Here is a 23,267-nt window from a genome sequence, read left to right as displayed (position 1 = left end):
ATTTTTTTAATGACGTAATTCAAAATCGTAAATATAAATTGGGGTTATTAAATATTTTTAACAAGTATATTTTTATATGCGTGTCTTTTCAGGATATTATTACTGGTCGGAAAACCACTTTTTCAAGATCAACGCCATTGACCATGTCATTAATAAAATTGTTGGACGATGTCTCGAATTTTACCGCCGCGCTTCCGGGAGTGAGTCTCAAATCGAACATCTTCAACGTGACGACCTGGCAGAATCTTTCCAATGAAACTTGGACCTTGATACTTAAATCTGAGAAGTCCTGGATCCACAATAATCAAAATTCTTCGTTGTACAGATTCCGTGTGAAATCGAGCTTTTTTGCCGACTCCAGCAGATTATTTCAGCTCCTGGAATCCGTGATCGATCTTACGTCAGGCGGGGATATCTGGCAGAAACTTCGCGTCATGCACGAGACGTCGAAGCTCAAGCCTCTGTTAACTCTCGTGGAGGACATGCCTAATCTCCTAATCACTGCTGTCGACACCTTCGTCTCGTCCGAAAGGCTGGACGATTTCATACACAAGTTCCTTCTAGGCCAAGTGCATCCCTGCGATGTTGATCGATATTTGATCCCGCCTAACTATATGAGGAAGAAGGGTTTACTCTCCAGCATTTCGAATTTCTGTCAAAAAATTGTCATGAGCGACAAGTATTTGACATGGACAGACCTATTGCCTTATGAGGGAAAATATAATGTAATGTCCGATTACCATTGATTAATGAGCAATAAGTTTCTTTTGAATAAAATTTTAAATACTTTTAAATTAATTTACAGAATAGCCTTACATCCGATATGTCTGAAACGGCAGATGAAACGCAGTTGATGCAAAGAGTGCATGGATTTCAAACTACTTTAATTCACGTTTTATTAGAGGGCTTCAAGCAATTAAAAATTCCTATTTGGTGGACCTCGTTCAAGGAAGGCACTTTAAAAGACTTTAACGCGGAATATAAGAAAAAGGTATATATATCATCACATCGATTTTATATATATATATAATGTTTACTATACAGATTAATTAAATAAATAAATATCTTGAAAAAATACTATACTTTCTAATTAATTAATATAAAATTAAAAATATCGATAGGACACAAGGGCTGTGGCAGATTTGATGGTGAAGAAGTCAGTGAAGCTTTTGAAGAGTTATTTAGAAACTCAAACTGATGCTAAGTAAGCAAACATGTCGTTAAGTAGTATCAAGATTAATCTGTTAATAATGAAACGAAAGTAATCTATATGCTATTTTTATTGATTTTTTAGCAATTGTACGTGGTGCTTCACGCTTCCGATAGAGATCTTAAATTCCCAGCTGACGCACCACGTCCTCTATTCAAATTTATTCTGTCAAATAAATCGGTTAAATATATCGGACATTCACAACATTTTAATCAATGATTTTAACTGGAATAAAACGGGCAATATGGTAAGAAATAATAACTGCAAATTATACGAAAGAAAGTATACACAAATAATTAATTTAAAAAAATTATTAGATCAGGGATTATAAATTTCTGAATAAGAGAAAGACACTAAACGAGTTTATAACTGCGTTTGAAACTACTTTACATTACGTCGCCGATATTATAATCGAATTCCAAAATGAGACGTATCATGACAAGGTGACCGACTGTTTTTACAAATTCGTTGGCGGTCCTATGTATTCTCGACCAGGATTGTAAGTATCTTTTATCTCTCGTAACGCATTATGCAAAAGATAAATTAATTTTATCAACGATAAAATAATTCGTCGCTACAATTGAAGGTACATCACGCTCCTGTTGAGCGTACTCGACATGTTGGAAAAGAACGTTTACATTCTGGATTCGGCGAGCATCCATGAGAATATCAACAGTTTGACCAGACTATCCGAAAAATACGTACCAATCTGGCAACCGTTGCGCAACGTGGTGAAAAAATCCGAGCTCGCTGACATCGACGCTGCGTTACCGAACGCCACTATCAACGTGAACGCGATGCTGAGCGATCTGAATACGAGTTTGTGCCGGACAAAAATCGACTGTCAGAACGCGACGGTTCTATACAATTTTTTGAGTTCAAAAAGAGCTGGCAAGGTTTTCCGATACGATCCGAGGACGTCCAAGTATCCGTCGGCGTCCGACATTTCAAATCTGTTGGCTCGCAGTCTTGACGTGGACCACATAAATCGGCAGCAGGCCTTCTGGCGTTCCCAGGCCTCCTGGGATCTCATCTGGCTCAAGGAGATCCTGAGCCATCTGTCCTCGATCCTCGGAGAAAGCGGGAATCTGTTGGACGTCGCTAGTAAAATAGATTTCGAGGACGTCTCCAACGTACTCGGGATCCCCGATCTCGCCGATGGCATAGTCAATATATTGAACGATAAAACGGTCGATAAACTGTTCGACGGGTATATATATTTTGATACCATTTGATACCATATTATATATGCTAGAGGATAAAATATATCAATCGATATAAGAAAGTTATATATATATATATTTCCCCCTCGATGATTAACGTTATTAATTTTTCTCACAAAACTCAGATTTATATTGCTGCAATACATCTTAACAATTTATCGTATAATTCATGAAAATTTAATATTGCATTTTGCAAATATAGATGTATACAGATATGTGTGTATTTTTTTAGACTGAAAGACCTTCTCGAGGATGTAATGCCGTTTATAAACGATCGGCAAATAATCGACGATCTACATAGCACGATCACGGCATTGGAGTCGATGGAGATTTTTAAAAATTTAGGACTGCTCAATATGAAATGTAAGATATTATATTCAAATTCCGCATGTTAGATCGCGTTGTGATTTTTTTATTTCTAATAATTTATATTTTACAGATGTGGTCAGAGAAATGTTCGACAATTGGGACGTTGTGAGAGCATTTTTAATCGATAAAATTGGCATAAGTAACGACATCGCGCTCACCTTAAGCCAGGCTAAGATAGACATGATCGCGGTCTTCATGCAAGAACGCGGTGTCATTAGTATGAAAGATACCATTTGTTCGCCTGAGGAACTTGGCGATATGTTATTCTTCAATAATACTCTCACAAATGCCGATGAAGTTAGCTCCGCGCTTTGCCAATTGGAAGATTCGCAGGCGCAAAATATTGTCATCACATTGATGAAGAATTTAAATTTCGAGTATATTTTTAAAAATGTAATTATTGTTTATCATTTTTAATAATATAAATATTACAAGAATTCGAAAAAAATATTTTACCTTATTTCAGTTAATGAGCGCTAATGTAAAAAATATATTGGCTAACGCTAATCTAACCGAAACTGAAGGGAAAGTTATATTGGATAATCTCGGCGTTGCTGCGGAACTATTTCCATTTTTCAGAGACAAGCTATCGACAAGCTTTTCCTTAGGAAATGATACAGAAGAAAGTAATACGGAAGAGGCGGAAGAAAAGCTATCCAGTATGTCAATAATATAGTATATTTAAGCATCACGATATTTAAATCAAATTTTTGAATCAAACTTTGTGAATCAATTTTCCATTTCTTTCATTAAGTTTTACATCTGTATATTTTTCAGGTACGCAATTCTTGAAGACTGGTAGCGAAATGCTCTGCGGCAAAACAATGATTGAAGGCAACGGACAGATTTATAAAATTATCTCTAGTTTGGAAGACATCAATAAGGCATACGATCAAAAGGAACTCGAGTCTCTGCCAAGTAAAGCGATAAAATGAAAAATTTTATAGATTTATTAAATAAAAATCACTATATTTAAATAAATAATTAAATAAATAATTCTTTTAATTGCAGCAAATTTCTGCAGAGAAACATACAAAACTGTGCTCAGTATGCCTGCCGGAAAGATTGTCTGGTCATACGTTAAGCCTTTGTTACGCGGTCAGATTCTTTATGCGCCCGATACCATCGCGATCTCCGAAGTTATGACGTTGGCGAACGAAACTTTCGTGCAGATGGGACACCTCAGCGTACTGGTGAATAGTTTAGAGAAGACTCTGAAGTCTCTGACCAGTCTCTCGGAGATGGGCGATACTTTGAAAGACTTACAGAGTATAATGTCCTCCGATGTCATGAAGGTTGCTGTCAAAACGATGGGTGGTGGCAATTTTGAAGGTACTGTTTAATGTTCAAAACTTTCAAACTTTATTTTTGCTTTAATTTAAAAGTGAAATTAAAAGAAGCCTATGGTTTTTCTCTTATACAGGTGATTTTTCCGAGCTCGATCTCAGCGAGATTGCATGGCGGCTGAAAAAATCAAAGAATTTGATTTCGATGATTGAGGCGTTGAACGACATGATGGGATGCGTGCTGGTGAATAGAACAATAGGATTTTCTTCGGAAGAGGAACTTGAAGTAGCAGCCAGACGCTTGACCGATACAAACGAGTTTCTCGCCGGAGTGATCTTTCTGGATACTACCTCACGTCGTGGGAAGAAATCTCTAGATTATGAATTACCAGACAATATCACCTATAAGATTCGCATGGATGTGGATTATGTGCCATCCACCAAACGATTAAAAAATCAATTTTGGCTTCCTGGACCTGAAAGCAGCTTTCTCGAACATCTCAGGTATCTTCGTGGTTTTATTCAACTTCAGGACTCGGTCGATCGCGCGATCGTGAAGGTAAAGGCTCGAAGGGATCTCAATTGGCAGACACTCACGCAACAAATGCCATATCCGTGTTGGAAGTACATACCGTGAGTAAAAAATCGAAAAAAATAAATTCTATAACTTGTGATAAGAACTTTATAAATATCAAGTAAATAAATTTTTCAAAAGTTATAATTTTTTTTATTAATTATGATCTCCTATTTAATTAATAATTTTTTTACGACTATCTATTGTCTCAAAGAAAATAAATTTTACAGATTTCAAACGACGCTTTATGAGTCTCAAGGTATGCAGGTATGCTTTTTCTTCGCGTTAATGATGTGCGTCGGATCAGCCGTCAGGCATATTGTTTGGGAGAGAGAATCGCAAAATGCCATGGTACGATTACTAATATATGTGTAATGTTTAATTTTTTATCAATATTTATTAAACGTTATCCTCTATAATTATTTGTTGTGATTAATTTTTCAGGTAATGAGCGTAATGGGATTGAAGCCATGGCGAAATACCCTGGCTTGGTTCATAACTTCTTTCGTAGAGCTGTCGATCGTGATGATTTCCATTGCTCTGATTTTACTCGTTGGAAAAATCCTTCCACGATCGGATCCTCTATTAATACTTATTTTACTTTTCGATTACATCTTTTCGATTGTTACTTTTTGGTAAGGAATTACTTTGAATTTCTTTCTACTGTGTGAAATAATTGCATGTATTTGCATACGCGATTATACGTTTTTCCTGCACCGCTGTAAATCTTAAATGCATTTTTTTAGTTACATGATCTCGACGATATTTAGTTCTGCTAGTCTTGCCGCAGTTACCACGGTTGTCATGTTCCTATTAACTTATATGCCGTATGTCATCGTCATCGCTATGGAAGCTGTATTCGGACTTGGATATAAACTTTTCATCGTGAGCAATATTTAGTTACATTGCTTATTTAGTTTTATAAAATAAAAATTAACAATGCGCTAATATAAAAGTATATACTTTTAATAAATAATCTATTGTCAAATGTTACGAAATTATTTATTTTTCAGTGCTTGAGCATGTCCACCAGTTTTTGCTACGGATGTCTGTACGCCGTACGAAAGGAAGTTCAAGGTGTCGGTCTCACTTGGGCAAACGTGTGGGAGGAATCGAGTCCTGGTGATCCAATGTCTTTGGGATTGGTGTTGTTAATGATCGCGTTCGACGGTTGTCTGTACGCCGTAATTGGCTATCTAATCACCAGATACACTAATTCAGGTATATATTCGAAGCACTTCAGATGTTCGGAAATAAACTTTTGACATTTCTGGTGAAGGTTTTAAGCGTGTAGAGATTGACTAATACTGACAATGAGAGAAACATCATTTTTCTTCATAATTTTTAAAAAGCTGAGCGATTGATACTCGCGAATATAATTTTTGGTATAAAATTGACTTTATTAACGAGAGAATTTTTCACAGACTTTTTAATCTTATCGGTGCAGGTGGTATTTCAGAATTGTATATTTACTTTTCTGTGTCTTAATGCCCTATTTTTGTCACAAATCTTCCGTTGATAACAATTACTAAAATTGTCAAAGCCATGCGGCGAGAATTTTTGAAATAAATTGTGGTGATATGTTGTTCAATAATTAAAAGTTAAAACTTTTCATCTTTCAAGATCATACAAATAATTCTTTAACAACTTTTTAATTATATTAAAAGTTATTAAAAATATTTTACAAATCAATTATAAGATACTTTATATTAAGTGTATTAATTAATTTATTTATATTTATTACAGGAAAAATATTTTACAGATATAAGTTATACGGTTATTTTTTATTTGAAATAAAATTTGATAGTATTATTAGTACAAAATATAGAATTTTAATGAATCCTAATAATTTTCTTCGCATGGCTGAAGCACAGAAAAATACTGATTTAATCACGTTTATCATCCTGATATGCGATACTACCACATTTTCTCATAAACTCTGCACACATACTTCTCATGTCCCCATATAAATGCGAAATGCATCTGCCAGAAAAGTCCAGAGGACGAATCCGAGGTGACGAGAGTGCATCGTTTTAGAGAAATCGATGAAGATATATATCTGGTGAGTTATCTTCAAAACGGACGAGCATTATCGATAATTTTCCAGGCAGGGGTTTTCACGGTTTGAGGTGCCGTAGCTTATGGTGGTCCGACACACCTTCTCTCTATGGCAGACCGAGCTACCTCGCCTTCGTCAACAACCTCTATTTCACTAACGACGTTCTCCATCCTTCAGCCGCTTACCAAGGTATCACACTCTCCTACGCGCACACGCATGTCGCGAAAGTTTGTTTTCGACTTGCTTTTCGCGCTCGCATGTCGGCTGGCACGAGGCTAAAAGGAGAACGCTTATGATAGACGCGACGTAAACTGGGTTAAACTTCGTTCCCTTGGAACACAGTCGCGTGGGAAATTATCGTTGAAAAATTTTCATACGGCGTGTATAATCATTTAAAACTTTGACGTTCTTATGAAAATTTTATCGACTTTCGTATTTCTTGAAGACCCGCCGTTATTTGATTACCTACGAAGAAGACATTCCCTCCGAGAAACATTATTAATTCGATCGGCAATATTGTTGTAATATTTGTTGTAATATTTAGAGAAAGTTGATTGTTTTTGTATAGTGAATGCAATATAATTTTTCCCTCTTCATTATTGTCACTTTGCATCTCCGCATCGCGCTTTTTCATATTCTGTTGCATTTTGTGTTCAAACATGTGCACATAAATCGCCTCTGCATGAGCTTTATTATGTGAATGCTGCATATTTTTCGCTCTTATATATTTTAATTATATTAATTATATTTTTATAATTGGCAAGTCGTATTTTAAAGTCAGGTGAGCATTTGTATATTCTATCCTAATTATATCTCTTGAACTTATAGTTTACGCAATATCTGCAATGCACGTCACATGCACACATCGCATGGAATGTAGTTAAAGTTATACATCGTGTTTGTCCTCCGAAATTGACGCGATTCAAGGTATCGGAATTGTGTTCAATGTTCAGAGAGATATTTTATACTTGTTGGTACAGAGTTTACTTCTTTATAGAAGTAATTTAAAAAAACTTGCTTTTCTCAAAATATAGCTATGTGAAATTGGTAAGAGCTTCAATTGTGCAAGTGCGTCATTATCATAAGACTGGATGTAAAAACAAATTATCGCTTGTTGCCGAATGTAGATGACGAGAGCGATATCAGCAGCTTGACGGTGACAGAGAAGCAAATTGGCGTAAAATTCGAAGGTGTCAGGAAAGTTTATCAAACCGAGCAAGGCAATGTTGTGGCTGTGGAAGACTTTACTTTAAAGCTCTGCGAGGGTGAAGTGACAAGTTTACTTGGCAGAAATGGCGCAGGAAAGACGACTATTATGTACGTTAACCGTCTTAATTAAGCTGCGCGTTAATTTCCCGGCTAATTAGACAATTTAATATATTAACACATTTTCGCTAATTACGTTTTTTTTTTTTTTTTTAATTTTATTTGCAGCAAGATGTTGACAGGTATGGTGGCCCCGACCAGCGGCGAGATTCGTCTGAATGGCGAGGAGAATTGCAAGCCTGATATAGGAGTGTGTCCTCAAGAAAATGTGCTCATCGGAACCCTAACGCCGAGAGAGCATATGACTTTTTACTGCAAACTTAAGAAATCTGGCAGTAATAACGCTGACATGCAGAAGAACGTTAACGAGTAAGATACTAAATCAAAAAATAATATAATTAATATTGTATATTTATTTATAATATAATTATATTATATTATAAACAGTTAACAATTTTTTTCTCTCTCGATTAATTACGCGTAATTGAGAAAGAAATATTTATTAATTTTTTTTTCCTTCTAATTTTTGGAAAATCAATAATTTTCCAATTTTTCTCAATGGGAAAGTCAGATTACAAGTTCCTTCGTTCTATATACAGAATGCTGGTTTCGTTGGAGCTCGGGCGTCAAGAACACGAGCCCGTGTCACGTTTATCGGGTGGTACACGACGCCGGCTCTGCGTAGCTCTCGCCTTCCTCGGTTCGCCACGATTAGTGATTCTAGACGAGCCCGGCGCCGGGGTGGATCCCGCGGCTAGACGACGAATCTGGCGATTGATCGACCAACACAGGCTCGGTAGGACCGTGCTCCTTTCGACTCATCATTTGGACGAGGCCGACATGCTGAGCGATACCGTCGTGGTGATGCACAAAGGAAAGATCCTGTGCACCGGCTCGCCACTGTCCTTGAAAATGACGCATGGCAGAGGATACAGATTAAATGTATCCTTCCCGGCCGAGCATTATGCCAACGGAGAAGCGGGGATAGGCGGGATAGGAGAGACGATCGGCAAAAAGGACTTGAAGGCTCTTCGCACGATCGTCGAGGAGATTGTACCAAACGCCACGATGAATGAAATATCCGAGTCGGAGGTCATCGTTACGCTGCCTTTTCAGGGAAAGAATGGCATGAACAACGAGTAAATATCTGACTTATTAATTTTTATTGATATGAATATCGTACGTGAAAATTAATTAATTTTAAACTCAAATTTTTTGAATCATCTTCCATCGTTTTCCAATTCATTTTTTGCGTATAATTCGCGTATTATACTCGCGTATATAATACATTACATAAGGATTGAGAAGAAGATCCTAGATAAAATCTACTCATTTTACAACGATTTACAGTAACGCTACGGACTGCTTGTAATTCATTACGGTTTTATACAAATATTTGACATTTCAAGCCTCGTGATTTATCTTAGGAGAAATTGTTATAATCACAGTCGCGAGTACGCTCGAAACGAAATCGGTTAAACACCTGCGTTTGCTTTTGAGTAAAACCAGCCGGTGTTTCAGCATCGCGCAAGCGGCGAAGTCGTTGGAAGACAATCGTAAGATCTTGGGATTCTCGCACTTCTCATTGGAGTGCGACACTTTGGAAAGAGTCTTCTTGGATCTTTGCACGAGAGCAGACAACAGATCGAGTATTGTCAAAGCGAATGAAGATAATGTCGCCGTAATAGAGCACGTTGGTGAGAAATGTTTTACACAGTGTGTGTAGTTTAGAATTTTCATTGTAATTTCAAAGTTACAACGATCGAAAAACACGAGGAGATACATAAAAAAATAAATAAAATCATTAATTTACTATGCTATTTTAATTTCTCGGGTATTTGATTAAATTGAGATTACAAAAAATTAGATTTACTATGTGTTGCAAATCAAGTTTAATTAACTTTCGACATATACATTTATAGAACAAATGACTTTATGTGCAGAAATTTCCATGTCAAACGATGACATCGATTTAAGTTCTACGGAGATGATAATGAAACCCTCGCCGATACGACAAATGAAGGCCATGATAAAAAAGAAGCTATGGCATTTCGCAAGAGACTGGAGAGCACCGTTGGCAGCGCTCATTTTACCGACCATGTTCGTCGCAGTCGCCATGGGATTTTCTCTAATACGGCCACCATCCGAGGACGAACCAGCTCTGGTTCTGACTCCCAAACTTTATGACACTCATCCGACTTACTTTTACAGGTAGGTAGGAAATTTTAACAAAAAGGAAAAATAAAAACAAAAGTACGATAAAGATCTCTCTGATTAATATCATCTCTCTAATTATAATGTAAAAGTCATATGTCAAAAGTTATATTAACTTTTTATATTTAAATAGAATTTTTAATTATTAAATAGTATTAAATAGAATTTTTAATTATTGAACTCTAAACATATTCCTTTTTTTTCCTAATTTCTCAAATTATTTTTTTGACATTTTTCATTGCAGTATTGATGGCAGTAACGATCCGTTCCTACAACATGTATCAATGCAACTGCACGATCGCTTCGGGGATGATTACGCGGGCGCATGGCAAACTTTACCTAACGTACGAATGCATATCTTTTTGTGCGAAATTAAAAAAAATTTTAATTGATTTAAAAAAAAAATTAAGCAATTTTGTAGGCATTTTTATCTCTCGAATTATTTATTTACAGGATACCGGAACCTGCGAATGTTTGGATGGTCAACAATCTTGTCAAGGTGTTTCTAAAGCCGTCGAAGGTCTCCTTCAGACCTTACCTGGTCGGCCTACTTTGGACTGGATTGTTTCGACGCATCAAGAATACATAGAGAAACGGTAGATTTTTTGTGATGAAAGAATTAGATAAATTAGGAAATTTTGCTCCGAAAATTTTTCAGAAATAACTGGCTTACAGATACGGCGGTTGGTCTCTGTCACACTCTGTTAAAGAGGATCCTCTTTTTGTCATTTGGTACAATAACAAGGGCCACCACTCGTTGCCATCGTATCTGAACGCCCTCAACGAGGCAATCCTGCGAGCATCCGGGGTGCAAGGACACTTAACTACACTCAATCATCCCTTGAAGCTATCGAGCGATCAGCTGAATCGAACTACTTTGTGAGTGTTAACTTTAATGCCGCGATAAATCTGTAATTTTACGGGAAAATCTCCAACAAAAATATTTTTTATCGCGCCACTTTCTCGCCGCAATTGTTGCGTTCGGAGATCAATCAATTATAGATTTTTACATGAATAAAGAGAGAAAGAGAAGGAGGAAGAAGGAGATGCGGGCGGATTCGTTCAAACGGATAAGCGAATATGTTTGCGCGCAGTTAAAGTTTTTGAACTGAATGAGTCGGCGAACGAATCAGCTCACGTCAGCGTAGATGTTTCGTTTACTTTTAATTAACGTACCGTGTCATTTAGTATTCATGTCAATAGCAAGTCGGTCTCAACGCTTCGTCGCAACTTCAGTCGCTTCAGTCTTGCTAGTCTTGCTCTTGCATCATTAATAATATTACTTTCGTTTTCATTTCTTGATTAATATTACGGGTATAATATATAAATAATAATGCATTTCCTACATATAAAAAAGATGTTTGGATATATAATTATTTTCTCCTCTAAATTTTATAAAAATTGAATTAAAAGTTGATCTAGAAATATTTTAAACAATTTTAATAATATTTAGTTTAATAATATTTTATTTCTATGTTAGGTTGCAACATGTGGCAGATGTCGGTGTGGCGGTAGTACTTTTAATAGCGTTTAGTTTAGTTGGAGCTCAGGGAACGAAGGAGTTAGTGAGAGAAAGATTATCAGAGGAAAAGAGAATACTCTATTTGGCTGGAGTTCATCCTATTACATATTGGACGACAGTTTTAATTTGGGATTTCATAGTAAGTTATTATTAAATAAAATGCGCACAAAAATCTTTTCAATATTCTGTTGACTTAATATTTATACGATTTCAAAAAATGCTTTTATAATAATATTTTGTTTTAGGTATTTGGCTGTGCTATTTGCTTGGCGGTAATTGTTTTTGTAATTTTCGGTTTATCAGCCTACATTGCAAAAGATAATCTCCCCGGTATCATTCTTTTATTATTTTTATTCGCGTAAGTATTTGTACGATTAAATTTTTCGTTTCTACGCAAACTCAAAATGAGAGATAAAAAAGATCTTTATAAAATTGATCAATCTCTCTCTTTAGATGGGCGGCAATACCATTTTCGCATCTAGCTGAGAAAGTTTTCGACGAATCGAGTCTGTCCAACATGGTGCTCTTCTGCGTAAATACTTTCATAGGTGTGTCTTGCCTAGCGACAATCTTAGTGCTCGATGTTATCGGTAAAACTAAAACAGCCGAAAACGTGAGAAACATCCTGCATTACGCCTTTATGCTCTTTCCGCAATACACCTTCGGCGACGCGTTAGTCGAAATATCGAAGAACGACATCACCTCCGAATTGCTGCAGAGATTTCACATGGACACTTACAAGTCACCGCTCGGCTGGGATCTTCTCGGTCTTCATTACGTTTTCCTGGCTGTAATCGGCGCGATTCTATTCGCGTTGAATCTGATGATCGAGTGTCGCGTCTTGCCCGACTTAAGAAAACAGAAGGTTAGTTACGAGGTCGTGGAAGAGGACGACGACGTTGCTAGGGAAAGATTGAGAATCGAGGCTGGAATGGTCGATGACACCCTGAAGACCGTGAAGCTGAGAAAGGAATATAAGAGCGTATACGGGACAAATGTCGCGGTGCAAAATTTAAGCTTTGGCGTACAAGCGGGAAAATGCTTCGGCCTCCTAGGGGTGAATGGAGCGGGAAAAAGCACGACGTTCAAAATGCTGACAACGGAAATCATTCCTACGGCCGGGAAGATTATTCTTAAAGGAAGCGAGGTTGGCGCTGGACCTCTATGCAACGGCGAGATTGGCTACTGTCCACAGAGCGACGCTTTGGACGGATTCCTCACTCCCCATCAGTGTCTTACGATTCATGGTGAAGTTTGCGGACTGAATAATGTTCCTAAGGTATTGCAATTATTTTTAATCTTACAAAAAATATTATTTAGATTAGTATTGATTAAAATGTGTTTGCATTAATGATTCGCGATATTTGAAATGTTTAAGAGTTACTGAAGAATTTGCTTAAAAATGACTTCAAATTCTTTTACATACAAGTTTTGCAGAAGAAAAAATCAAGTTTTAGTTCAAAGTTATATTTATAGACATAAAAGCTCGGAATTGAAGTTCATTTCATTTATTATTTTAGGCTGTCGAGACAACGCTGAAGAGATTCGATCTGCTCAAGTATGCTCATCGAAGGATCAGCGGTCTCAGCGGCGGTAATAAAAGGAAGCTGTGCGCCGCTATAAGTGTCATGGCACCTGCGGCAGTTGTTCTCATGGACGAACCCACGAGGTACTTTTCGCTCGTCATAATTTTATAATTATATTTTTTAATTTAATTTAACCATTAATTTAACCGTTAATTAACCATTACATTAACTCTCTATGCAAATGCTTAATTCTTTGTGTTAGTAAAATAATTTTTGTTCGCGCATACATTAGCGGAATGGATCCTGCCACAAAGAGTCTCGTAGCCAGAGCCGTGAGACATGTGACGAAGAATCAAGGATGCGTCATACTGACTTCGCATAGCGTCGCCGAATGCGAAAACCTTTGCACGAGGGTAGGAATCCTCGCCAGGGCCGGTCTCAGGTGTATAGGAACGCCGCAACATTTGAAGCACAAGTAAGATTACATCGAACTTCGTATCTTCGCAGAATAACGCGTTTCTTTTAATTTCGCGACCGGATATTTCCCAGCAGACTCGTAAACCGTATAGCTCGGTGCTTCCAGCATCGGTTTTGATTCTCCATTTTTGTTTGCAACTTTTTATCTCCCGCAGTTTGACTCGAGAACTTATGGGCGTACTTATGTTCTGTAGCTTAACAAAGTTTCCTCAATCGAAGCCTCTTACCTTTCCATCCGTTGAATAATCCTTTTCATGAGAATAGGAGAAGACGATAGATAAAAAGCGACACAAAATGGAGAAGACGATAGGTCCATTAGACAGAATCACTGACTTAGATCTACAAATACTTTTTTTAGCAACAGAAAAATGTATGCCCCCCATAACGGATTTTAATTAGCTCGCGGACAAATTTAATTAAGTCTGAGATCTTTTGTGATAATAGTCTTATGATTGAGAAAGTTAAGCCTTTGCTGATCTACTTAATAAAAAAAAATTGCACGGTATTATGTAAATTAATTAATGTGTCAGCATTATTACAATAATGTGAGAATGGGGGCCTCGTCGGATAGTTACTTCTGATCGAAATCAGTTAGCACACATGTAGAAGAGAAGATCTATCTATCTCAGTTCCTAAACGCGTGCGGTATAGCCTAGTTTGAATAACGTAGAGCGTCGTATATATTAAACTGTTAACAATCCGAAGTGTTCCGAGAAGAATCTCGGAAAATGTTCTCTTTTATCTTCTCTTTCACGCGATGTCTCTCGCCATCTAGGGTAGAATTTACGATTCAGTCTTGTCCACGTTAGTAGCCCATCTTGCAATCCGCTCTCATGTATCGAGGAGAGTACATTGAATGATAAATAATATAGTGAATGCACTTTGTTACAGTATAGAAGACATAGCGGAAGCTTATCTCTCGCGTCTTTTGTCCAGGACAAGACTTTGAAATATAGATCCATGTCCCTTGCGATCGAACGCAACCAGAAAGCGAATAGATTGTGAATATTAGAAAAAAAAAAGAAAAAAAAACCGTAATCTCTCGATGCGCTTTTTTATTCTTACATAATTTTTGCGTCGTTACTTCATCATAATTAATTTAAATATTGCTTTGACGTGTGCGTCAAAAATTTGCCTCGAAAACTGAAAATCTCATTTTGACTTTTAGATTCGGCGAGGGATACGTTATCTTCCTGAGGTTCGGCCAACCAGTTTCCGCTACGGATCTTAGGAGAGCTATCTTGAAATATTTGCCACAGGCGATGATCTCTTCGAGGCAGGCAACGGCTGCCCGACTTTTGCTACCACGGAGCCAAGACACGACGCTCAGCGTGAGCTTCAGCATGGTAAAGCTGTTGGCGGAGGAGCTTAAAGCCACGGACTACACACTCACACAAAGCTCGCTGGATCAGGTCAGTGAATCCAATTCAACAAAGCAGCGTTGTTTCGCGGATCCTCAACAGTTCTGGTTTTCAAGTGCTTCTTTTCGCCTCTCATGAAACTTTGCGACGTATTATTTCGGATACGCTCCCGCGAATTAGTTTATTATACGTATCAAGTTGTGTTAGTTTGAGATCCCTGACTTATTAATATCTCAAAACTATATCGCATCAAATTAAAAATATAAAAATATTTAAAGTACGCGTAATTGCCGCGATCCCCGGTGAATATCCGGCGGATGCGCATTATTCTGAAGCCTTGTCTGCATCAGATGATGCACCGCCGGTATATAACGCCTCCTGCTGTCGTCCGAAGACGAGCCGCGTTTTCGTCCCACCGATCTCGACGGATATTAATGGATCCGCCGTCTCGTAGTTCGCTTACATACAGCCTCGCGATGGTTTACAAGCTGCGAAGGGCTGGCAGGATGCGGGGGTGGGATATTCATCCACACCAGCTGACTGACTCTAAGCTCGCCTAAATGCTTTCCGGATAGCTGTAACGCGCAGCACCGATCCCCTTTCCCTCCTCTCCCCTCTCGACTCTGCGAAAACTGTTGTTAATTAACCGCTCACTCTCTGCCCTGGAAATAGTTCACCGTCCGAATAATGAAGCCCGAATCTTCTCGAGATTGCCGAGTGTAAATCTCATACACGCGATACGTTCCCTTATATTTCGCCTGCATTCTCGAAGCCTTTGCATATCGGGCATTACAACGACGATTGTCTTTCGACGTCGCTTCAATGTGAGGGGGATTGCGCGAGCATTGTCGGCAAATCGGCATATTGTCAGTATATACGTGAGTTAGCGCATCGCGTGTATTTAACAATATCATTCGCCGCGAACACTATAGGACGTTGCGTAATTAATGTGCGATTCAAAAAAATCATGAGTCTATAACTTTTGCACGAACGCGTTATAGGTATAAAAAAAAGAAAGTAATTTGTCATTTTGCTCAAATTTTTCTTTACGCACCTCTTTTTTTTTCGGGCGCCACATTTTTTTGTACGAAATTGTGCAAATTGCCCCTATCTCTTCGCCCTATATATACTCGTAAACTTATAGACGTACATGACGTGGTTTTTTCTCTCTAGCGCATAAAACTCCCGCATTTATGTCCGGGAAATAAAAAAATTTCTAAAACACGATGAACACGCGCGACTGACGTGTAAGTGAGTGACCCGTGTGTTACAACTTACGAATGGATGAATTATACGTACGAGATGCGTCCTGATCGCGACGGCGCCGAGAGGGTTGCACATTTTCTCGGAAGATGCATGCACTCACCACGTGGATAGTCGAAATTTACATTTCGCTTGGTGGTCCCTCTTTCTTACCGCCAAACTTGCGCGTTTTCGCGACTCTTTGCGAAGTTTACCGCGCGTAAAATGGCTACCCGCTTGCATTTGCATAAGGCGGTTAATAAAGAGAAAATTTTTAATTTTGAAATTAATTAAAAAACTTTTTAAATTTTTATAAAGACCGCGATCAAAATGTTAACTTTAATTAACATGCTCTCAAACGCAAGATGTATGTGTGTGTAATGTGTAATGTTGCGATATTAAGCTATTAATTATTTTCATGGCGCAAACTGCAACGCATCTAGGTAGGCAATCTGAAAATTGTAGAATATTCAGCTGCGTCGTACAAAGAGAATTTACGCGCGGGTAACATTACATTAACTTAAAAAGTGGCCATTACAATGACGCATAAAGCTTTTGATGCAATTTCTTGCCTTTCTCTCTGAATTTACCTTTTATATAAAGAAGTCTACAGACTTTCTGACTACAAACAATGAAGAAATTAGAATTAAACTTTATAGCAAGTTGTCTTTTTTTTATGTTTACGTTATATAAAACTATTCATCGTTGTTTTATCTCAATTTACTTGCTGAAATTTATTTCGTGTTAATCCATTTTGTTGGTTCGTTGGTAGGGGAGAAAACTGATTTTTATCGTTTATACACACGCAGAGATTAAGAATTTATCGCGGCAGGTGATAAGCAAATATTCGTAAAATAAAATAAAGCCGTGGAAATGGAATATTAACGATAGACAATTTTTATTAATTTTATATATTTTTTCACAATACATCAATCAGGGCATTTCGCGACTTGGATGCGAGTGAAGATCATAAATCACGCGAGTTACACGACAGCTCAGATTGTCGGTGTGAGTATGTAGATCTTACGGTCCTAAAAGTGTGCGCGCAATCCACTTCCAACTATTCGTCGCGATTCTGCAGCGTCTGAAAACTCGAAGAAACGGCTCGAGATCGAAATGAACCGTCGACGCTTGAGGAAAAGCGGGAATTGAAATCGTCGCTTGAGTGATCGATCGACCGTGATAAAAAAGGCGGGATTTAATTTCCGCGAAACGCGGAGAAATGTGAAACGGCGGCGAAAGGAAGAGAAGAGAGAGGAGTGTTTTTATTTTTTTTAAACTTATTATAAACTATTGTTCTCGCGCGCCTTATTGAAAACTCAGCCGAACGAAAATTCGGCTGAAAAATAAACGTCGTGAATTTACGTAATTTATGGAATTTATTGGGCAACACGTGTGAGACAAAAATAAATACTTACGAATAAAATATCAATATTCCCGAGAATGAATTAAAAATATGAGAAATTCACAGAAGAAGCGCGTCGTCGAATGAATTATGAAAGCTTCATTGATCACTTATAATGTGGCCGGAGTAAGAAAAATTCAGTACTTGAATACGATGAATGGAAGTTTTATAGAACCTTTTTATCATTTTCAGAAATAGAATCGCTTTTCGACAAATAATATATGATCGATCTACCAGCTCGCGACACTTCGCAATTTTTGCGTAATTAGTTCATTCTAAAAATATTGATCCGTCATTTACCGTGCAATTGCGCACTTCGTTCTTTTAAATTTAACGCTTTCGAGATTACCGTTGCTAATTGTTGTTAACGAGAAAGAAGTTTACGCGCGCCATCGCTTTGGAAAGTACCGTCTCTCTTTCTCTCTCTCTCTCTCTCTCTCTCCTCTCCTAGGTGTATTTAAATCGTCGTTAAATATAAACTTGTGTCACGTATTCATCCCTACTTCTTGAAACTTAGTCCGTGCGAACATTAAGGGTTACTATAAACCCCGTTGTTTTGTAAGCTTCTACAGTAACGACAATAGCAACAGCTCAAGTTAGCACGGTTCGGAATATAAATTAAGTTCCAACTACGATATAGTAAACTGGGTCAGGCCGAATCTAAGAAGTTCTAGATTGCTGCAATGCTATTGCTGGAAAACTATTTGCATGTCTTCTTAAAGGTTTCGCAAATGCATGCATTCATCTTTCGAAATATAGAGGGTAAAATATATGAGAAGTGAACCACAAGAATCAATGTTCTTTAAATTATACTTATTGTTAGAAGCTAAATTATGAAAATATCGATTGTGTCGCAATGCCAAAGAATTGTCAGTTATCGAGAATAACTAAGAATAAAAATTGAACCATTTTGATAAATTAAGCCAGAAGATTGTAAAATCTTATATAATAATGCACATTATTTTCTATTTCACTAATAAGAAAATTAATAAAGTACAATTTCTCAAAATAAGTATTTAGAGCCTATATTTTATTCATAAATTTGTGTAATATATTAAAATTTTATATATTATTGTAGCAGCCTTTCTGTTTTATTTAAGTGTTTCATTTATTTTCTCTTGTGTGTCACACAATAATTATAATGCAATATAACGCCAGCGTCAATAGTTTTTAATATTGAACCACTTGAATAATTGAGATTCACGGCGTATATATTTTCCGAAAAAAATCCATTTCAAGCAGTCGCCTGCGACGTCAGGACATTATGTAAATGCATTTCTTGTCGTGATGCAAAGACGGTACGGCAATCTCGCAAACAAAGTGGGAATTTTTTGCAGCATCGCGACGGGCTTGTACGTATAACCAGGCAAACTTGGCCGGTCAGAAAAGTTTTGAGATTTTTATGGGTCTTCACGGCAAGAAGAGTCGCTTCGTCCCGCTTCCGTCTCTTCCGCATCGCTGCAGAAATCGTGCTTCAACGAAAAGCACGCGCGAAACTGCAACCCTTCGATCGAAAGTTCGCACGCATAGTCTTCGCGAAGAAGAACTTCGCGACTCGCAGTCGCGATAATCACAAAACGCGAGCTTTGGTCGGAAATTGCGCGTTGCTACAAAAAAGTGACTTTGCAATAAATATTTATATATAAGATATTGAAAAAAATATCGCAAAGAATTATTTTAATAATCCTAATAATTATTGAAATGTAATTTTCGAATTTTCATCGAATTTTTTCATAGCAAGTGTAAGATAATTTTTTCATAATAATTATTTTATTTAATCAGAGGGAAATTTTTACAATTAATAGTAAAATTTTTTGAATGTGTGCAGGTTCTGGTAAATTTCTCGGAGGAGCTGGACGACGAAGGCGTCGACGCGACCATCTTGGGTCAAAGCAGTAGAAATAGTAGCGTGCCCAACATGTATTCCAGTATGGACACTATACACATGGACACGTTTTAAATGTGCTGTTTAATTAGATCTAAAAATATAAATTCTAGAAAGCTCTCTATATAAAAGTAGCTCTTGCTAAAAATAGACACACACAGATTTAACTAAAGTTTTACGTTTCTACACTCTTGGTAAAGTCTCGCCTGTTCGTCGGATGCGCTCCAGCAATTCCGCGCGATTTTTGTGGCGAATACTGTGATAGTTTGCCTTTACGTTCGACGCCACGACGAAACGCGCGATTTATACGAGTTTTATTTATACAGAAGAAAAAGAGCGCCCCGTATTTCTCACGCGGCTTTTCCGAAGCGAGAGATTTAGATATCCATTCACTTATGAAACCTTTGGATCAAGTTCCTAAAAAGGATCTTTCTTGGAAATTCATGACAACACAATTTTGCTCGGTCTCTGAATTGAATATGTAAATATTATATTTTTGCGGTAATCTTGATTTAGCAATGATTCTCTCTCTCTCTAGAATTATTAGTATTTTTAGTAGAATACACAAAAAATGTATATGTTTGTTTTTAGAATTATAAAATTAAGAAACAATTGAGTGGTTTTAACAATGCGAGACGAAAGTTTTTAGCAGAACGAATGCTTATGAAATAAGAATCAATGCGTGATGAATTATAAAGTGATTTTCTTACTATGTAGGTATGTATGTACATAGATATGAAAAAAAAGAAAATATCAAGAATTGGTGAGGGTAATTAGACCGGGGAATCGAACTAACTTACAGAATTATAATTTTATGTCAGCGATGTTTGTCAATGATAAATATTGATAATTATATTAAGTAGATTAATATGATTTCTCAATATGATTTCTTAATATGATATCAGATAATTATAATAATAATCAGATATTATTACATACGATGCTTATTACGAGTAAAATAGTGATGAACATCGTTGCAGAATATTATTAATACATTGCCAATTGATTAGTTAGCCAATGTCGCTGCCTACATTACAATTAAAATATTTTATACAATCGATATGCAATTACCCGTTGACGGATGTATTACCACAAGATATATATTCCAAAAATAATTGTATGTTATATCCACAATTGAGAAATTTATTAAATAATTGATGAAACTGATTAAAATGCTGCTCTTATACATAATTGAAAGAACGCAATGTAGTTACCTATTTGATTAAAAATATCTATACATAAGTAAATCAATATTATTGACACGAGTAAGAGAAACGAGAACTAGCGTTGACATCGTTGCTTCCGCTCATATTTCGCCGTCGCTCTGACATTGCAATTTCGAAAACAGTGCATTCCACAGGCGACGGTACTCCGCCATCAATTTTCGCCGAAGGCGATTATCGACTAGTACGTTTGACACACTCAAACCGACTGGTTAAATATCGCTTGCGAGAACTCATGTCATATGTACGGGGGTCCGGGGCTTTTATTTGTCGTGCTTGACGACACGATGCCATAGAAACACAAAGATCGATGTGTACACGATCACGAATAGCGCAAAATTGAAAGGGGGTGAAGTAACGATAAAGCGATTGTGGAATCTATTGTCGCGAATGAAGTGGTCCATATATAATCGGTGCATCGATGTGGTGCAAAAACATATACTTTTAGAATAAGATATACAAGGACAGTTTCAAGTTGTGCGCTTTTGATAAGGTTCTTTTAGAATTGAAGTTTTTTTTAGAGACACATACACTAGATGATATATATCTTTTTTATTTCATTTAATCTCACCGAATATAATTAATAATTACGCACGCGAAGCAAAGTTATATTATTCTTTGGATAAGAAAATTTTAAAAATTGCAATGCATACAAAAATATATTAATTAATTATGCAATGTATAAAAATTCAATATTTAAATCTTTAACAAAAAATGCGAACAAAATATAGAATTTAAAAATAGATTAAAATACTTGTGCTTCTATTAAACTCGCGCGTCTCCACATATCCGCCACGCTGCACGTTTCGCGCGAGACTGATGTCCATCAGTGCCCATCACCGACTGCAAGATTCTACGCAGCGGTATGGCCAAATAATGGCGAAACCTAACTTCACAATCAAGAATGAAGAACCAAGCTACAGTATGTGGCCGAACCCGACGAAGACCACTTCGCTTGATTAGACGCAAAGTCTCTTTTTAAGTACCAAATGCCAAAACTTGCTGCTACCTAACTGAGTTTGGAAAATTGCAATATGTATGTATGTACAATGTACACACTAGCGGATCCTGACGTCGATAATGGGGGGGGTTTTGCAAAATTATTTTATTTAATATTTTTGGTTTCATGATTAGCTTTTATTCCAGGATCAACGACGTCGATAGCTCTTTAATGTTTGTTTTTCTTTATTTATATTTTTTAAACAAATTCAGCAAAACTGGTTCTTTTAATTTGCGAAGGGGGCGGGGGTTTAACCCCCCCCCCAGGATCCGCCAGTGTATATATATATTATATAGATATAAAGAATTTCTCGCCTAATTATTTTCATGCAACGAAATTATCTCATCATTTCGTCCTATGTCTGACTTATTCTATACTTAACTGTTTGAATGCGTAATGAGTATAATTTACAATGTATCTTATACATACATATTGTATATATTATATAGATACAAAGAATTTCGCCTAATTATTTTTGTACAACAAAATTATCTCATCATTTCGTCCTATGTCTGACTTAATCTACACTTAACTCCTTGAATGCGTAATGAGTATAATTTACAGTGTATCTTATACATACATATTGTATATATTATATATATATATATATATATAATATATACAATATGTATGTATAAGATACACTGTAAATTATACTCATTACGCATTCAAGGAGTTAAGTGTAGATTAAGTCAGACATAGGACGAAATGATGAGATAATTTTGTTGTACAAAAATAATTAGGCGAAATTCTTTGTATCTATATAATACATATTATATAGATATAATATATATTATATATATATTATATCTATATACCTTATATATATTATATATATATTATATAGATATAAAGAATTTCACCTAATTATTTTCGTGCAACAAAATTATCTCATCATTTCGTCCTATGTCTGACTTAATCTACACTTAACTCTTTGAATGCGTAATGAGTATAATTTATCAGTGTATCTTATACTTTTATACATTAATCAGTGTATCTTATACTTTTATATATATATATATAAGTATAAGATACACTGTAAATTATACTCATTACGCATTCAAGGAGTTAAGTGTAGATTAAGTCAGACATAGGACGAAATGATGAGATAATTTCATGCACGAAAATAATTAGGCGAAATTCTTTATATATATATATATATATATATATATAATATATACAATATGTATGTATAAGATACACTGTAAATTACACTCATTACGCATTCAAGGAGTTAAGTGTAGATTAAGTCAGACATAGGACGAAATGATGAGATAATTTTGTTGTACAAAAATAATTAGGTGAAATTCTTTGTGTCTATATAATACATATTATATAGATATAATATATATTATATATATATTATATCTATATACCTTATATATATTATATATATATTATATAGATATAAAGAATTTCACCTAA

The 23,267-nt window shown here is 36.4% G+C and overlaps 1 protein-coding gene across 4 annotated transcripts in view; it reads left to right on the top strand.

Moving 5' to 3' along the window:
• Positions 1–20,792, top strand: part of Ldd (lipid droplet defective) — a 34,758-nt gene extending 13,966 nt beyond the window's left edge. For 2 of the 4 annotated variants that reach the window (XM_083046749.1, XM_083046752.1), the window contains 32 exons: positions 93–725; positions 806–991; positions 1,122–1,204; positions 1,295–1,457; positions 1,528–1,709; positions 1,797–2,420; positions 2,666–2,796; positions 2,873–3,195; positions 3,269–3,461; positions 3,580–3,720; positions 3,814–4,134; positions 4,226–4,721; positions 4,893–5,013; positions 5,107–5,297; positions 5,409–5,547; positions 5,676–5,883; positions 6,770–6,910; positions 7,849–8,038; positions 8,156–8,356; positions 8,587–9,126; positions 9,509–9,684; positions 9,931–10,198; positions 10,446–10,545; positions 10,655–10,797; positions 10,877–11,080; positions 11,682–11,862; positions 11,969–12,081; positions 12,177–13,002; positions 13,244–13,392; positions 13,512–13,724; positions 14,895–15,138; positions 19,563–20,792. In XM_083046749.1, the coding sequence (XP_082902875.1) occupies positions 93–725; positions 806–991; positions 1,122–1,204; positions 1,295–1,457; positions 1,528–1,709; positions 1,797–2,420; positions 2,666–2,796; positions 2,873–3,195; positions 3,269–3,461; positions 3,580–3,720; positions 3,814–4,134; positions 4,226–4,721; positions 4,893–5,013; positions 5,107–5,297; positions 5,409–5,547; positions 5,676–5,883; positions 6,770–6,910; positions 7,849–8,038; positions 8,156–8,356; positions 8,587–9,126; positions 9,509–9,684; positions 9,931–10,198; positions 10,446–10,545; positions 10,655–10,797; positions 10,877–11,080; positions 11,682–11,862; positions 11,969–12,081; positions 12,177–13,002; positions 13,244–13,392; positions 13,512–13,724; positions 14,895–15,138; positions 19,563–19,694 (7,956 nt within the window). In that variant the 3' untranslated portion in view covers positions 19,695–20,792. The remainder of the gene's footprint in view (positions 1–92; positions 726–805; positions 992–1,121; positions 1,205–1,294; positions 1,458–1,527; positions 1,710–1,796; positions 2,421–2,665; positions 2,797–2,872; positions 3,196–3,268; positions 3,462–3,579; positions 3,721–3,813; positions 4,135–4,225; positions 4,722–4,892; positions 5,014–5,106; positions 5,298–5,408; positions 5,548–5,675; positions 5,884–6,769; positions 6,911–7,848; positions 8,039–8,155; positions 8,357–8,586; positions 9,127–9,508; positions 9,685–9,930; positions 10,199–10,445; positions 10,546–10,654; positions 10,798–10,876; positions 11,081–11,681; positions 11,863–11,968; positions 12,082–12,176; positions 13,003–13,243; positions 13,393–13,511; positions 13,725–14,894; positions 15,139–19,562) is intronic. The other 2 variants (XM_083046750.1, XM_083046751.1) reach the window with 2 other exon arrangements.
• The last annotated feature ends 2,475 nt before the right edge of the window (positions 20,793–23,267 follow it).

Source organism: Prenolepis imparis, unplaced genomic scaffold (assembly GCF_030444845.1).
Source record: "Prenolepis imparis isolate NDT839.2.m4 unplaced genomic scaffold, iyPreImpa1.0 SCAF_9, whole genome shotgun sequence".
Lineage (NCBI taxonomy): Eukaryota > Metazoa > Arthropoda > Insecta > Hymenoptera > Formicidae > Prenolepis > Prenolepis imparis.
The sequence above is the reverse complement of the archived record's forward strand: the minus strand, read 5'-3'. Positions and strand labels throughout refer to the sequence as shown.